The sequence below is a fragment of the Calonectris borealis genome, chromosome 34 (genome assembly GCF_964195595.1).
Source record: "Calonectris borealis chromosome 34, bCalBor7.hap1.2, whole genome shotgun sequence".
Classification (NCBI taxonomy): domain Eukaryota; kingdom Metazoa; phylum Chordata; class Aves; order Procellariiformes; family Procellariidae; genus Calonectris; species Calonectris borealis.
The window spans coordinates 34777-50702 of record NC_134345.1 but is presented as its reverse complement, the minus strand read 5'-3'; the positions used below and the strand labels follow the sequence as shown (position 1 = coordinate 50702).

Sequence of the window (15926 nt, the reverse complement as noted above, 5' to 3'; positions counted from 1 at the left end):
GGGGTCTATAGGGTCTGCCGGCTGTCTGGGTCTCTTCTATAGGGTGGTCCAGATGCCTGGGTCCTTTTTGGGGCATGTCCCAGATGCCTGGGTCCCTTCTATAGGATCTCCCAGATGCCTGGGTCCCTTCTATAGGGTGCTCCAGATGCCTGGGTCTTTTCTATAGGATGCTCCGGATGCCTGGGTCCCTTCTATAGGGTGCTCCAGATGCCTGGGTCCCTTCTATAGGATCTCCCGGATGCCTGGGTCCCTTCTATAGGATCTGCCAGGTGCCTGGGTCCCTTCTATAGGGTGCTCCGGATGCCTGGGTCCCTTCTATAGGATCTCCCAGTTGCCTGGGTCCCTTCTATAGGATTTCCCAGGTGCCTGGGTCCCTTCTATAGGGTGCTCCAGATGCCTGGGTCCTTCTATAGGATGCTCCGGATGCCTGGGTCCATTCTATAGGGTGCTCCGGATGCCTGGGTCCCTTTTGGGAGGTGTCATGGGTGCCTAGGTACCTTCTATAGGATCTCCCAGGTGCCTGAGTCCCTTCTATAGGATCTCCCAGGTGCCTGGGTCGCTTCTATAGGGTGCTCTGGATGCCTGGGTCCCTTCTATAGGGTGCTCCGGATACCTGGGTCCCTTCTATAGGGTGCTCCGGATACCTGGGTCCCTTTTGGGGGGTGTCATGGGTGCCTGGGTCCCTTCTGTAGGATCTTCCAGGTGCCTGGGTCCCTTCTATAGGGTCTCCCAGGTGCCTGGGTCCCTTCTATAGGGTGCTCCGGATGCCTGGGTCCCTTCTATAGGGTGCTCCGGATACCTGGGTCCCTTCTATAGGGTGCTCCGGATACCTGGGTCCCTTTTGGGGGGTGTCATGGGTGCCTGGGTCCCTTCTATAGGATCTTCCAGGTGCCTGGGTCCCTTCTATAGGGTCTCCCAGGTGCCTGGGTCCCTTCTATAGGATGCTCCAGATGCCTGGGTCCCTTCTATAGGGTGCTCTGGATGCCTGGGTCCCTTTTGGGGGGTGTCATGGGTGCCTAGGTCCCTTCTATAGGATCTCCCAGGTGCCTGGGTCCCTTCTATAGGGTGCTCTGGACGCCTGGATCCCTTCTGCGGGTCCCGCACCCCTGGGTGCCCTGGCTGACCCCCCTCCCCTCCCCTCCCCCCCCCCCCCAATTTTAGGCAGCTTTTCTGCGACTTCGGGGAGGAGATGGTGGTGACGGACACCAACGGGGAACAACCCCTCAGCGCCATGGTTTCCATGGTAACCAAGGTACGGGGTACCCTGGGGTGTTGTGGGGGGGGGGTCTCCCGGCTCCCTGGGTGCCCCTCAGCACCCTGTGTCTCCCCCCCCCCCACCCAGGGGTGCCCGGGGGAGGTGACGTGCCTGGACGAGGCTCGGCACGGCTTCGAGACGGGCGATTTCGTCACCTTCACCGAGGTGGAGGGGATGGAGGAGCTGAACGGCTGCGGCCCCGTCGAGATCCGCGTCCTCGGTGAGCCTGGGGGGCCTTCTATAGGGGCTGCCGGGTGCTTGCGGCTCTTCTATAGGGGCTCCCGGATGCGTGGATCCTTTCTATGGGGTCTCCCGGGCGCCTGGGTTCGTTCTGTGGGGTCTCCTGAACGCCTGCGTCCCTTCTATAGGGTCTTCCGGGCGCCTGCGTCCCTTCTATAGGGTCTTCCGGACGCCTGGGTCCCTTCTATAGGGTCTCCCGGACGCCTGCGTCCTTTCTATAGGGTCTCCCGGACGCCTGCGTCCTTTCTATAGGGTCTCCCGGACGCCTGGGTTCCTTCTATAGGGTCTCCCGGACGCCTGGGTCCTTTCTATAGGGTCTCCCGGACGCCTGGGTTCCTTCTATAGGGTCTCCCGGACGCCTGGGTCCTTTCTATAGGGTCTCCCGGACGCCTGGGTCCCTTCTATAGGGTCTCCCGGACGCCTGGGTCCCTTCTATAGGGTCTCCCGGACGCCTGGGTCCTTTCTATAGGGTCTCCCGGATGCCTGGGTTCCTTCTATAGGGTCTCCCGGACGCCTGGGTCCCTTCTATAGGGTCTCCCGGACGCCTGGGTCCCTTCTATAGGGTCTCCCGGACGCCTGGGTCCTTTCTATAGGGTCTCCCGGATGCCTGGGTTCCTTCTATAGGGTCTCCTGGACGCCTGCGTCCCTTCTATAGGGTCTCCCGGACACCTGGGTGCCTTCTATAGGGTCTCCCGGACACCTGGGTTCCTTCTGTAGGGTCTCCCGGACGCCTGGGTTCCTTCTGTAGGGTCTCCCGGACGCCTGGGTTCCTTCTGTAGGGTCTCGGGGATGCCTGGGTCCCTTCTATAGGGTCTCCCGGACGCCTGGGTTCCTTCTGTAGGGTCTCCCGGACGCCTGGGTTCCTTCTGTAGGGTCTCGGGGATGCCTGGGTCCCTTCTATAGGGTCTCCCAGACACCTGTGTCCTTTCTATAGGGTCTCCCAGACACCTGTGTCCCTTCTATAGGGTCTCCCGGACGCCTGGGTTCCTTCTATAGGGTCTCTCAGACACCTGTGTCCCTTCTATAGGGTCTCCCAGACACCTGTGTCACTTCTATAGGGTCTCCCAGACACCTGGGTTCCTTCTATAGGGTCTCTCAGACACCTGGGTCCTTTCTATAGGGTGCTCCAGATGCCTGGGTCCCTTTTGGGGGGTGTCACGGGTGCCTGGGTCCCTTCTATAGGGTCTCCCAGATGCCTGGGTGGCTTCTATAGGGTGCCCCGGACGCCTGGGTCCCTTGGGGGGGGTCTCCCGGACGCCTGGGTCCCTTGGTGACAGCCCCTCCCCCCAGGGCCGTACACTTTCAGCATCGGGGACACCAGCGGCTTCGGGGACTACGTGAGGGGGGGGATCGTCACCCAGGTCAAGATGCCCAAGCACATCCGCTTCGTGAGTGGCACTGGGAGCACTGGGAGGGGACTCGGAGGCACTGGGAGGGTCTCGGGGGGGAGTAGGAGGCGCTGGGAGGGATCTGTGGGCAGACTGGGGGGCACTGGGAAGGACTGGGGGTGGATTAGGAGGCGCTGGGAGGGGACTGGGAGCCACTGGGAGGGACTGGGGGGCACTGGGAGGGGACTAGAGTACACTAGGAAGGACTGGGGGCAGACTGGGGGGCACTGGGAGGGGACTAAAGGACACTAGGAAGGACTGGGGGCAGACTGGGGGGCACTGGGAGGGGACTAGGGGGCACTAGGAAGGACTGGGGGCAGACTGGGGAACACTGGGAGGGGACTAGGGGGCACTGGGAAGGACTGGGGGCAGACTGGGGGGCAGTGGGAGGGGACTGGGAGAGACTGGGTGTGTATTGGAAGAGACTGGAAGGGTGTGGGAGGGGATTAGGAGACACTGGGATGGACTGGGAGCAGATTGGGAAGTACTGGGAGGGACTGGAAGGGGATTATGGGGGACTGGGAGGCACATTGGGAGGAGTGGGGTGGTTTGAGAAGCAGTGGGAGAGGCTGGAAGGAGACTGGGGTGCACTGGGATGGACTGGAGGCACTGGGAGGGGACTTGGAGAGGGTAGGAGGCCACTGGGAGGGATTATGGAGGGCACTGGGATGCACTGTGAGGGGATTACGGGTGACTGGAAGGAGACTGGGGGGCACTGAGGGCATACTGGGAGCAGCTCGGGGGCACTGGAAGGGGATTGGGGAGACTAGGGAGTACTGGGAGGGGATTGAAGAGGTGCTGGGATGGGACTGGGGAGCACTGGGAGGTGCTGGGAGGGCATTAGGGGGGATTGAGAGGGAGTGGGAGTGGGATTATAGGGAACTGGGAGTGACTGGGAAGAAACTGGGGGATGCTGGGAGGGATTGGGCGTGACTTGGCATACTGGGGGACACTGGGAGGGCACTGGGGTATACTGGGGAGGACTGGAAAAGGATTAGGGGGGACCGAGAGGGGATTGAGGGGCACTGGGGGGGACTGGGAGGAGTTTGGGAGGGAAATGGGGGCACTGTGGGGTATTGGGAGGGGACTGGGGGATACTGGGAGGGATTGGGGAGCACTGGGAGGTACTGGGGGGTGGTGGGAGGTCATCAGGGGGTACTGGGAGGTCATTGGGGGGCACTGGTAGGGGATTTGGGAGTGCTGGGAGATACCGTGAGGGAATGGGGGGGGGACACTGGGGGTTACTGGTTTATACTGGGAGGCACTGGGTGCTCACCTGTCCCCTCCCCCCCCGCCGTCCCCAGAAGCGGCTGCGGGAGGCGCTGGTGGAGCCGGAGCTGATGATCACCGACTTCGGGAAGGCCGAGAGACCTCCCATCATGCACTGGGGCTGGCAGGCCCTGCACCGCTTCATACGTCAACATGGCCGCCCACCTCGGCCACGCCACCAGGTGGGGACCTGGGGGACAGCGGGGGGGGCTTGGGGACAGGGGGAACGTTGAGGGTGTTGGGGACGTGGAGGCCACCAGGTTCTACGTCAACATGGCCGCCCACCATGGCCCGGCCACCACTTGGGGACATCGGGGACGTGGAGGCCACCAGGTCCTACGTCAACATGGCCGCCCACCATGGCCCGACCACCATTTGGGGACATTGGGGACATGGAGGCCACCAGGTCCTACGTCAACATGGCCGCCCACCATGGCACGGCCACCACTTGGGGACATCGGGGACGTGGAGGCCACCAGGTCCTACGTCAACATGGCCGCCCACCATGGCACGGCCACCACTTGGGGACATTGGGGCCACAGAGGCCACCAGGTCCTACGTCAACATGGCCGCCCACCATGGCCCGGCCACCACTCAGGGACATTGGGGACACGGAGGCCACCAGGTCCTACGTCAACATGGCCGCCCACCATGGCTCCACAACCACTTGGGGACATTGGGGCCATGGAGGCCACCAGGTCCTATGTCAACATGGCCGCCCACCGTGGCACGGCCACCACTTGGGGACATTGGGGCCATGGAGGCCACCAGGTCCTACGTCAACATGGCCACCCACCATGGCCCGACCACCACTTGGGGACATTGGGGACACGGAGGCCACCAGGTCCTACGTCAACATGGCCACCCACCATGGCACGGCCACCACTTGGGGACATCGGGGACGTGGAGGCCACCAGGTCCTACGTCAACATGGCCGCCCACCATGGCACGGCCACCACTTGGGGACACCGGGGACGTGGAGGCCACCAGGTCCTACGTCAACATGGCCGCCCACCATGGCCCGGCCACCACTTGGGGACATCGGGGACGTGGAGGCCACCAGGTCCTACATCAACATGGCCGCCCACCATGGCTCCACAACCACTTGGGGACACTGGGGACATGGAGGCCACCAGGTCCTACGTCAACATGGCCGCCCACCATGGCACGGCCACCACTTGGGGACATTGGGGCCATGGAGGCCACCAGGTCCTACGTCAACATGGCCGCCCACCATGGCACGGCCACCACCTGGGGACATTGGGGCCATGGAGGCCACCAGGTTCTACGTCAACATGGCCGCCCACCATGGCCCGACCACCATTTGGGGACATTGGGGACGTGGAGGCCACCAGGTCCTACGTCAACATGGCCGCCCACCATGGCACGGCCACCACTCAGGGACATTGGGGACACGGAGGCCACCAGGTTCTACGTCAACATGGCCGCCCACCATGGCACGACCACCACTTGGGGACATCGGGGACACGGAGGCCACCAGGTCCTACGTCAACATGGCCGCCCACCATGGCCCGACCACCACTTGGGGACATTGGGGCCATGGAGGCCACCAGGTCCTACGTCAACATGGCCGCCCACCATGGCCCGACCACCACTTGGGGACATTGGGGCCATGGAGGCCACCAGGTCCTACGTCAACATGGCCGCCCACCATGGCACGGCCACCACTTGGGGACATCGGGGCCATGGAGGCCACCAGGTCCTACGTCAACATGGCCGCCCACCATGGCCCGACCACCACTTGGGGACACGGAGGCCACCAGGTCCTACGTCAACATGGCCGCCCACCATGGTACGGCCACCACTTGGGGACATTGGGGCCATGGAGGCCACCAGGTCCTACGTCAACATGGCCACCCACCATGGCCCGACCACCATTTGGGGACATTGGGGACGTGGAGGCCACCAGGTCCTACGTCAACATGGCCGCCCACCATGGCACGACCACCACTTGGGGACATTGGGGACACGGAGGCCACCAGGTTCTACGTCAACATGGCCGCCCACCATGGCACGGCCACCACTTGGGGACATTGGGGCCATGGAGGCCACCAGGTCCTACGTCAACATGGCCGCCCACCATGGCCCGACCACCACTTGGGGACATTGGGGCCATGGAGGCCACCAGGTCCTACGTCAACATGGCCGCCCACCATGGCATGGCCACCACTTGGGGACATCGGGGACGTGGAGGCCACCAGGTCTTACGTCAACATGGCCGCCCACCATGGCCCGGCCACCACTTGGGGACATCGGGGACGTGGAGGCCACCAGGTCCTACGTCAACATGGCCGCCCACCATGGTACGGCCACCACTTGGGGACATCGGGGCCATGGAGGCCACCAGGTCCTACGTCAACATGGCCGCCCACCATGGCATGGCCACCACTTGGGGACATCGGGGACGTGGAGGCCACCAGGTCTTACGTCAACATGGCCGCCCACCATGGCCCGGCCACCACTTGGGGACATCGGGGACGTGGAGGCCACCAGGTCCTACGTCAACATGGCCGCCCACCATGGCCCGACCACCATTTGGGGACATTGGGGACATGGAGGCCACCAGGTCCTACGTCAACATGGCCGCCCACCATGGCATGGCCACCACTTGGGGACATCGGGGACGTGGAGGCCACCAGGTCCTACGTCAACATGGCCGCCCACCATGGCCCGGCCACCACTTGGGGACATTGGGGCCATGGAGGCCACCAGGTCCTACGTCAACATGGCCGCCCACCATGGCCCGACCACCATTTGGGGACATTGGGGCCATGGAGGCCACCAGGTCCTACGTCAACATGGCCGCCCACCATGGCCCAGCCACCACTTGGGGACATTGGGGCCATGGAGGCCACCAGGTCCTACGTCAACATGGCCGCCCACCATGGCCCCACCACCGTTTGGGGACATTGGGGACGTGGAGGCCACCAGGTCCTACGTCAACATGGCCGCCCACCATGGCCCCACCACCGTTTGGGGACATTGGGGACACGGAGGCCACCAGGTCCTACGTCAACATGGCCGCCCACCATGGCCCCACCACCGTTTGGGGACACCAGGGGTGTTGGGGACATCGGAGGTGTTGGAGATGCTGGAGGACATGGGGGACATTAGGGACAGGAAAGCCACCAGGTTCTGCACCAACATGGCCCCACCAGCACTTGGGGACATTGGGGACATCGAAGCCATCAGAGATGTTGGGGACACCATGGGGGACATGGAGACCACCAGCTCCTTCACCATCCCATCACCATCAACTTTCTCCCCGGGTGTTTCTAAGGGTCCTCCTTGATGTCCCCAAGAGTTGTCCCCAAGATTTTGTGTGTGTCCCCCCCCCCCCCCACCCAGGGTGACGCGGCGGAGGTGGTGGCCTTGACCCGTGAGGTGGCCCCGGGGGCGGAGCTGGATGAGGACCTCCTGCGGGAACTGGCCTTCCAGGCCACCGGTGACCTGGCACCCGTCAACGCCTTCATCGGAGGTTTGGCAGCCCAGGAGGTCATGAAGGTACCGGGTCATTTGGGTGCTCTAGGACCCTTGGGTGCTCTCCTAGGACCCTTGGGTGCTCTCCATGGACACCCAGGTCCCCTAACGAGGACTTTGACGCAGGCGGTGTCGGGGAAGTTCACGCCCATCACCCAATGGCTCTACTTTGACGCCTTGGAGTGTCTCCCCGAGGAGAACAAGGAGATGGTTCTCACCGAGGAGCAGTGTCGCCCGGTGAGCACCCATGGGTGGGACTGGCTGAGGGTGGGTGTTGGGTTAAGGGGCACCCATGGGTGGTATTTCTTTGGGGTGGGTGTTGGTTGGAGAACGTTTGTTGGAGGACGTCTGTGGGTTGGGCAGGTTCTTGAGATCATCCGTGGGTTGGCCACCTTCTTGGGGGCACCCGTGGGTGGGCGTCTCCTTGGGGCGGGCGTTGGCCATGGGGCACCCATGGGTGGGCGTCTCCTTGGGGTGGACGTTGGCCGTGGGGCACCCATGGGTGGGCGTCTCCTTGGGGCGGGCGTTGGCCGTGGAGAACCCACGGGTGGGCGTCTCCTTGGGGCGGGCGTTGGCCGTGGAGAACCCACGGGTGGGCGTCTCCTTGGGGCGGGCGTTGGCCGTGGAGAACCCACGGGTGGGCGTCTCCTTGTGGTGGGCGTTGGCCATGGGGCACCCACGGGTGGGCGTCTCCTTGGGGCGGGCGTTGGCCGTGGAGAACCCACGGGTGGGCGTCTCCTTGTGGTGGGCGTTGGCCGTGGGGCACCCATGGGTGGGCGTCTCCTTGGGGTGGACGTTGGCCATGGGGCACCCACGGGTGGGCGTCTCCTTGGGGTGGATGTTGGCCATGGGGCACCCATGGGTGGGCATCTCCTTGGGGTGGGCGTTGACCATGGGGCACCCATGGGTGAGCATCTCCTTGGGGTGAGCGTTGGTCGGAGGACGTTTGTTGGAGGACACCCATAAGTTGGGCGGGTTCTTGAAGGACACCCATGGGTGGGCATCTCCTTGGGGTGGGCAGTAGCCATGGGGCACCCATGGGTGGCCTCTCTGTGGGGTGGGCATTGGCCATGGGGCACCCATGGGTGGCTTCTCCTTGGCGTTGGCATCTTCTTGAGGACACCCATGGAGCTGGTCATCTCCTTGGGGGCACCCATGGGTGGTCACCCTCCTTGGGGACATCCTCTTTGGGTGGATATCTCCTTGGGATGGGCGTTGGCCACGGGGCACCCATGGGTGGGCATCTCCTTGAGAACACCAATAGGGTGACCACCTTGTGGAGACCCATACTTGGGTGTCTTCTTGCGGTTAGCATCCATCATGAGGCACCCATGGGTGCCATCTCCTTGGCGTGACCATGTCAATGGGGTTGGCGTTGACCATGGGGCACCCATGGGTGGGCATCTCCTTGAAGACACCCAAGGGTTGGCCACCTTCTTGGGGACACCCAGAGGTGGACATCTCAAAGGGGATTGCGTTGGGTTCTTGAAGGACACCCATGGGTGGCCGTTTCCTTGAGGAACCCATCGATTGGCCACCTTCTTGGGTTGGTGGCACCCATGGGTGGGCTTTGGGGTCCCCGATGGTGTCCCTGTGGTAGGGTGACACCTTTGGGTGACACGTTGGGTTGTCCCCAGCGCAACAGCCGTTACGACGGGCAGATCGCCGTCTTCGGGGCGGAGCTGCAGGCCAAGCTGGGTGCCCAGAAGTACTTCGTGGTCAGTGTCACCCAACTGTCCCCACGTGTCACCCAACTGTCCCCACGTGTCCCCTGGTGTCCTCCCCGTGTCCCCAAGTGTCCTCCTCTCCCATCTCCATCTCCCCAAGCTTCCATGGCCACCTCAGGCTTCGTCCCCCAAGTGTCCCCTCCCTGTCCCCAAGTGTCCCCAAGTGTCCTCATGGGTCTCCTGAGTGTCCCCACGTGTCCCCTGGTGTCCTCCCCATGTCCCCAGAGTGTCCCCAAGTGTCCTCCTCTCCCATCTCCATCTCCCCAAGCTTCCATGGCCACCTCAGGCTTCGTCCCCCAAGTGTCCCCTCCCTGTCCCCAAGTGTCCTCACGGGTCTCCTGGGTGCCCCCGCATGTCCCCATGGGTCTCCACGTGTCCCCAAATGTCCCCTCATGGCTTCCAAGTGTCCTCCTGTCCCATCCTCATGTCCCCAACCCTCCATGGCCACCTCAGGCTGCGTCCCCCAAGTGTCCCCTCCCTGTCCCCAAGTGTCCCCAAGTGTCCTCACGGGTCTCCTGAGTGTCCCTGCATGTCCCCAAGGGTCCTCCAAGTGTCCCCAAGTGTCCCCAGCTGTCCCCTCATCCCCACCCCTTTCCCATCCCCGTGTCCCCAACCCTCCTGGGGCCACCTGGGGCTGCGTCCCCGAGTGTCCCCACGTGTCCCTCAAGTGTCCCCGAGTGTCCCTCAAGTGTCCCCAAGTGTCCTCACAGCTCTCCTGAGTGTCCCTGCATGTCCCCAAGGGTCCTCCAAGTGTCCCCAAGTGTCCCCTCATCCCCACCCCTTTCCCATCCCCGTGTCCCCAACCCTCCTGGGGCCACCTGGGGCTGCGTCCCCGAGTGTCCCCAGGTGTCCCCACGAGTCTCCTGAGTGTCCCCGCATGTCCCCAAGGGTCCTCCAAGTGTCCCCAAGTGTCCCCAAGTGTCCCCAAGTGTCCCCTCATCCCCACCCCTTTCCCATCCACGTGTCCCCAACCCTCTTGGGGCCCCCTGGGGCTGCGTCCCCGAGTGTCCCCGAGTGTCCCTCAAGTGTCCCCAAGTGTCCTCACAGCTCTCCTGAGTGTCCCCGCATGTCCCCAAGGGTCCTCCAAGTGTCCCCAACTGTCCCCAACTGTCCCCTCATCCCCACCCCTTTCCCATCCCCGTGTCCCCAACCCTCCTGGGGCCACCTCGGGCTGCGTCCCCAAGTGTCCCTGAGTGTCCTCACGGGTCTCCTGAGCGTCCCTGCATGTCCCCAAGGGTCCTCCAAGTGTCCCCAACTGTCCCCAACTGTCCCCAAGTGTCCCCTCATCCCCACCCCTTTCCCATCCCCGTGTCCCCAACCCTCCTGGGGCCACCTGGGGCTGCGTCCCCGAGTGTCCCCAAGTGTCCCTGAGTGTCCTCATGGGTCTCCTGAGCGTCCCTGCATGTCCCCAAGGGTCCTTCAAGTGTCCCTGAGTGTCCCCAAGTGTCCCCAAGTGTCCCCAAGTGTCCCCTCATCCCCACCCCTTTCCCATCCCCGTGTCCCCAGCCCTCCTGGGGCCACCTGGGGCTGCGTCCCCGAGTGTCCTCGAGTGTCCCCGAGTGTCCCTCAAGTGTCCCCAAGTGTCCTCATGGGTCTCCTGAGTGTCCCTGCATGTCCCCAAGGGTCCTCCAAGTGTCCCCAAGTGTCCCTGAGTGTCCCCAACTGTCCCTGAGTGTCCTCATGGGTCTCCTGAGTGTCCCTGCATGTCCCCAAGGGTCCTCCAAGTGTCCCCAACTGTCCCCAAGTGTCCCCAGCTGTCCCCTCATCCCCACCCCTTTCCCATCCCCGTGTCCCCAACCCTCCTGGGGCCACCTGGGGCTGCGTCCCCGAGTGTCCCCAACTGTCCCTGAGTGTCCTCATGGGTCTCCTGAGCATCCCTGCATGTCCCCAAGGGTCCTTCAAGTGTCCCTGAGTGTCCCCAACTGTCCTCAACTGTCCCCAACTGTCCCCTCATCCCCACCCCTTTCCCATCCCCGTGTCCCCAACCCTCCTGGGGCCACCTCGGGCTGCGTCCCCGAGTGTCCCCAGGTGTCCCCAAGTGTCCCTGAGTGTCCTCATGGGTCTCCTGAGCGTCCCTGCATGTCCCCAAGGGTCCTCCAAGTGTCCCCAACTGTCCCCAAATGTCCCCAACTATTCCCTCATCCCCACCCCTTTCCCATCCCTGTGTCCCCAACCCTCCTGGGGCCACCTCGGGCTGCGTCCCCAAGTGTCCCCAGGTGTCCCCAAGTGTCCCCAAGTGTCCTCATGGGTCTCCTGAGCGTCCCCGCATGTCCCCAAGGGTCCTCCAAGTGTCCCCAAGTGTCCCCAACTGTCCCCTCATCCCCACCCCTTTCCCATCCCCGTGTCCCCAACCCTCCTGGGGCCACCTCGGGCTGCGTCCCCAAGTGTCCCCAGGTGTCCCCACGAGTCTCCTGAGTGTCCCCGCATGTCCCCAAGGGTCCTCCAAGTGTCCCCAAGTGTCCCCAACTGTCCCCTCATCCCCACCCCTTTCCCATCCCCTTGTCCCCAACCCTCCTGGGGCCACCTGGGGCTGCGTCCCCGAGTGTCCCCACGTGTCCCTCAAGTGTCCCCGAGTGTCCCTCAAGTGTCCCCAAGTGTCCTCACAGCTCTCCTGAGTGTCCCTGCATGTCCCCAAGGGTCCTCCAAGTGTCCCCAAGTGTCCCCTCATCCCCACCCCTTTCCCATCCCCGTGTCCCCAACCCTCCTGGGGCCACCTCGGGCTGCGTCCCCGAGTGTCCCCGAGTGTCCCCGAGTGTCCCCACGTGTCCCCGGGCGCAGGTGGGGGCGGGGGCCATCGGCTGTGAGCTTCTGAAGAACTTCGCCATGGTGGGACTGGGCTGCGGCCCCGAGGGCTGCGTCACCGTCACCGACATGGACACCATCGAGAAGTCCAACCTCAACCGCCAGTTCCTTTTCCGGCCCTGGGATGTCACGGTAAAAGGGGGCGGGGCTGAAGGGGGAGGAGCTTATGGGGGTGGGGAAGGAGGGGGTGGAGCCTCGAAGGGCAGGGTTACAAAGGGTGGGGTCTACTGGGCGGGACCCACCGTTGAGGTGGGTAAGGTTGAGTTGACCTCAAGGGTCACGTTTGGGTGTTGTGAGTGGGAGGGGCCTAAATGGGTGGGGGCTAAAGGGGGAGGAGCCTGTGGAGGTGCTAGGTGAGGGGGTGGAGCCTCAAGGGGTGGAGTCTCAAGGGGTGGAGTCTATGGGGTGGAAACTGCCACGGAATTGGTCAACGTTGAGGTGGCCAATGCCAAGGGTCAAGTCATCAGGAGGCGGGACGGGAAGTGGGAGGGGCCTAAGTGGGTGGAGCTTGAGGAGGAGGAGTCTGTGGGGTGGCAGGTGAGTGGGCGGAGCCTTGGGGGTCTCGGGGCGGAGTCTATGGGCAGGGGCACCACCGTCAAGATGGCGCCGTTGAGTTGGCCGACGTCAAGGGTCAGGTTGCCTTGACGTTTCATTGGATTAGGAGAGGCATAAAGGGGTGGGGCTTAAGGGGGTGGGTCCGTAGGGGCGGGGCTTAAGGGGAGGAGTCTGTGAGGTCGAGGACGAGTGGGCGGAGTCTATGGGCAGGGGAACCCCCATCAAGATGCTATCGTTGAGTTGGCCAACGTCAACGGTCAGGCGACTTTGACGTTTCATTGGACGGGGAGAGGCGCAAAGGGGTGGGGCTTAAGGGGGTGGGTCCATGGGGCGGGGCTGAAGGGGAGGAGTCTGTGGGGAGGGCGGAGTCTATGGGCAGGGGAACCCCCATCAAGATGCTATCGTTGAGTTGGCCAACGTCAACGGTCAAGTGACTTTGACGTTTCATTGGACGGGGAGAGGCGCAAAGGGGTGGGGCTTAAGGGGGTGGGTCCATGGGGCGGGGCTGAAGGGGAGGAGTCTGTGGGGGGGGCGGAGTCTATGGGCAGGGGAACCCCCATCAAGATGCTATCGTTGAGTTGGCCAACGTCAACGGTCAGGCGACTTTGACGTTTCATTGGACGGGGAGAGGCGCAAAGGGGTGGGGCTTAAGGGGGTGGGTCCGTAGGGGCGGGGCTTAAGGGGAGGAGTCTGTGAGGGGGGGCGGAGTCTATGGGCAGGGGAACCCCCATCAAGATGCTATCGTTGAGTTGGCCAACGTCAACTGTCAAGCGACTTTGACGTTTCATTGGACGGGGAGAGGCGCAAAGGGGTGGGGCTTAAGGGGGTGGGTCCGTAGGGGCGGGGCTTAAGGGGAGGAGTCTGTGAGGGGGGGCGGAGTCTATGGGCAGGGGAACCCCCATCAAGATGCTATCGTTGAGTTGGCCAACGTCGACCGTCAAGCGACTTTGACGTTTCATTGGACGGGGAGAGGCGCAAAGGGGTGGGGCTTAAGGGGGTGGGTCCGTTGGGGCGGGGCTGAAGGGGAGGAGTCTGTGGGGAGGGCGGAGTCTATGGGCAGGGGAACCCCCATCAAGATGCTATCGTTGAGTTGGCCAGCGTCGACGGTCAGGCGACTTTGACGTTTCATTGGACGGGGAGAGGCGCAAAGGGGTGGGGCTTAAGGGGGTGGGTCCGTAGGGGCGGGGCTGAAGGGGAGGAGTCTGTGAGGGGGGGCGGAGTCTATGGGCAGGGGAACCCCCATCAAGATGCTATCGTTGAGTTGGCCAACGTCGACGGTCAGGCGACTTTGACGTTTCATTGGACGGGGAGAGGCGCAAAGGGGTGAGGCTTAAGGGGGTGGGTCCATGGGGCGGGGCTTAAGGGGAGGAGTCTGTGGGGGGGGCGGAGTCTATGGGCAGGGGAACCCCCATCAAGATGCTATCGTTGAGTTGGCCAACGTCGACGGTCAGGCGACTTTGACGTTTCATTGGACGGGGAGAGGCGCAAAGGGGTGGGGCTTAAGGGGGCGGGTCCAGAAAGGGTGGGGGCCCCCCCCCAAGGGGCGGGGCTTAAGGGGGCGGGGCTCCTCCCCACAGAAACTGAAGTCGGAGCGGGCGGCGGCGGCGGTGCAGGAGATGAACCCGGCGCTGCGGGTGAGCAGCCGCCCCGACCGCGTCGGCCCCGACACCGAGCGCGTCTACGACGACGACTTCTTCGAGGCCCTGGACGGCGTCGCCAACGCCCTGGACAACGTCGACGCCCGTGAGCACCCATGGGGGGTCCTTAGGGTGCTGGGAGGAGGGTCCTCGGGGTGCTGGGGGGGGGTTCGTCGGGGTGCTGGGAGCGGTTCTTGATGGGTTATAGGACGTCGTTTGGGTTCCCCAGGGGCCGTAGAGGGTCTTCAAAGTGGTTTGAGATGTTCTTGGGGTGCTATAGGGGGGTTTGTGAGTGCTCTGGGGTGTCCTTGGGGTGTTATTGGGGGGGTTGGGGTGCTAGGAGCCTCCCCAGGGTGCTACGGGGGGATCCTTGGGGTGCTATAGGGCGTCATGTGGGTTCTCCGGGGGGTTTTGGGGGGCTTTAGAGGGTCTTCAGGGTGGTTTGGGATGTTCTTGGCGTGCTATAAGGGTTTTGTGGGTGCTCTGGGGTGTCCTTGGGGTGTTACTGGGGAGGTTGGGGTGCTATGAGCCTCCCCAGGGTGCTACGGGGGGGATCCTTGGGGTGCTATAGGGCGTCATTTGGGTTCTCCGGGGGGTTTTGGGGGGCTATAGACGGTCTTCAAGGTGGTTTGAGATGTTCTTGGGGTGCTATGGGGGGGGTTGTGGGTACTCTGGGGTGTCCTTGGGGTGTTATTGGGGAGGTTGGGGTGCTAGGAGCCTCCCCAGGGTGCTACGGGGGGCGTCCTCGGGGTGCTATAGGGCATCATTTGGGTTCTCCGGGGGGTTTTGGGGGGCTTTAGAGGGTCTTCAAAGTGGTTTGAGATGTTCTTGGGGTGCTATGGGGGGGGTTGTGGGTGCTCTGGGGTGTCCTTGGGGTGTTATTGGGAAGGTTGGGGTGCTAGGAGCCTCCCCAGGGTGCTACGGGGGGGATCCTTGGGGTGCTATAGGGCGTCATTTGGGTTCTCCGGGGGGTTTTGGGGGGCTTTAGAGGGTCTTCAAAGTGGTTTGAGATGTTCTTGGGGTGCTATAGGGGGGGTTGTGGGTGCTCTGGGGTGTCCTTGGGGTGTTATTGGGGGGGTTGGGGTGCTAGGAGCCTCCCCAGGGTGCTACGGGGGGATCCTTGGGGTGCTGTAGGGCGTCATGTGGGTTCTCCGGGGGGTTTTGGGGGGCTTTAGAGGGTCTTCAGGGTGGTTTGGGATGTTCTTGGCATGCTATAAGGGTTTTGTGGGTGCTCTGGGGTGTCCTTGGGGTGTTATTGGGAAGGTTGGGGTGCTAGGAGCCTCCCCAGGGTGCTACGGGGGGCGTCCTCGGGGTGCTATAGGGCATCATGTGGGTTCTCCGGGGGGTTTTGGGGGGCTATAGAGGGTCTTCAAAGTGGTTTGAGATGTTCTTGGGGTGCTATGGGGGGGGTTGTGGGTGCTCTGGGGTGTCCTTGGGGTGTTGTTGGGGAGGTTGGGGTGCTATGAGCCTCCCCAGGGTGCTACGGGGAGCGTCCTCGGGGTGCTATAGGGCGTCATGTGGGTTCTCTGGGGGGTTTTGGGGGGCTTTAGAG

General features: G+C 63.4%; 1 protein-coding gene across 2 annotated transcripts in view; it reads left to right on the top strand.

The window, feature by feature from the left end:
* Window positions 1–15926, top strand: part of UBA1 (ubiquitin like modifier activating enzyme 1) — a 56822-nt gene that overhangs the window by 14808 nt on the left and 26088 nt on the right. For both annotated transcript variants that reach the window (XM_075134919.1, XM_075134920.1), the window contains exons 7-15: window positions 1162–1252; window positions 1343–1475; window positions 2786–2883; window positions 4188–4334; window positions 7522–7677; window positions 7780–7890; window positions 9291–9371; window positions 12159–12314; window positions 14315–14480. In XM_075134919.1, coding sequence (XP_074991020.1) covers window positions 1162–1252; window positions 1343–1475; window positions 2786–2883; window positions 4188–4334; window positions 7522–7677; window positions 7780–7890; window positions 9291–9371; window positions 12159–12314; window positions 14315–14480 — 1139 coding nt within the window. The remainder of the gene's footprint in view (window positions 1–1161; window positions 1253–1342; window positions 1476–2785; window positions 2884–4187; window positions 4335–7521; window positions 7678–7779; window positions 7891–9290; window positions 9372–12158; window positions 12315–14314; window positions 14481–15926) is intronic.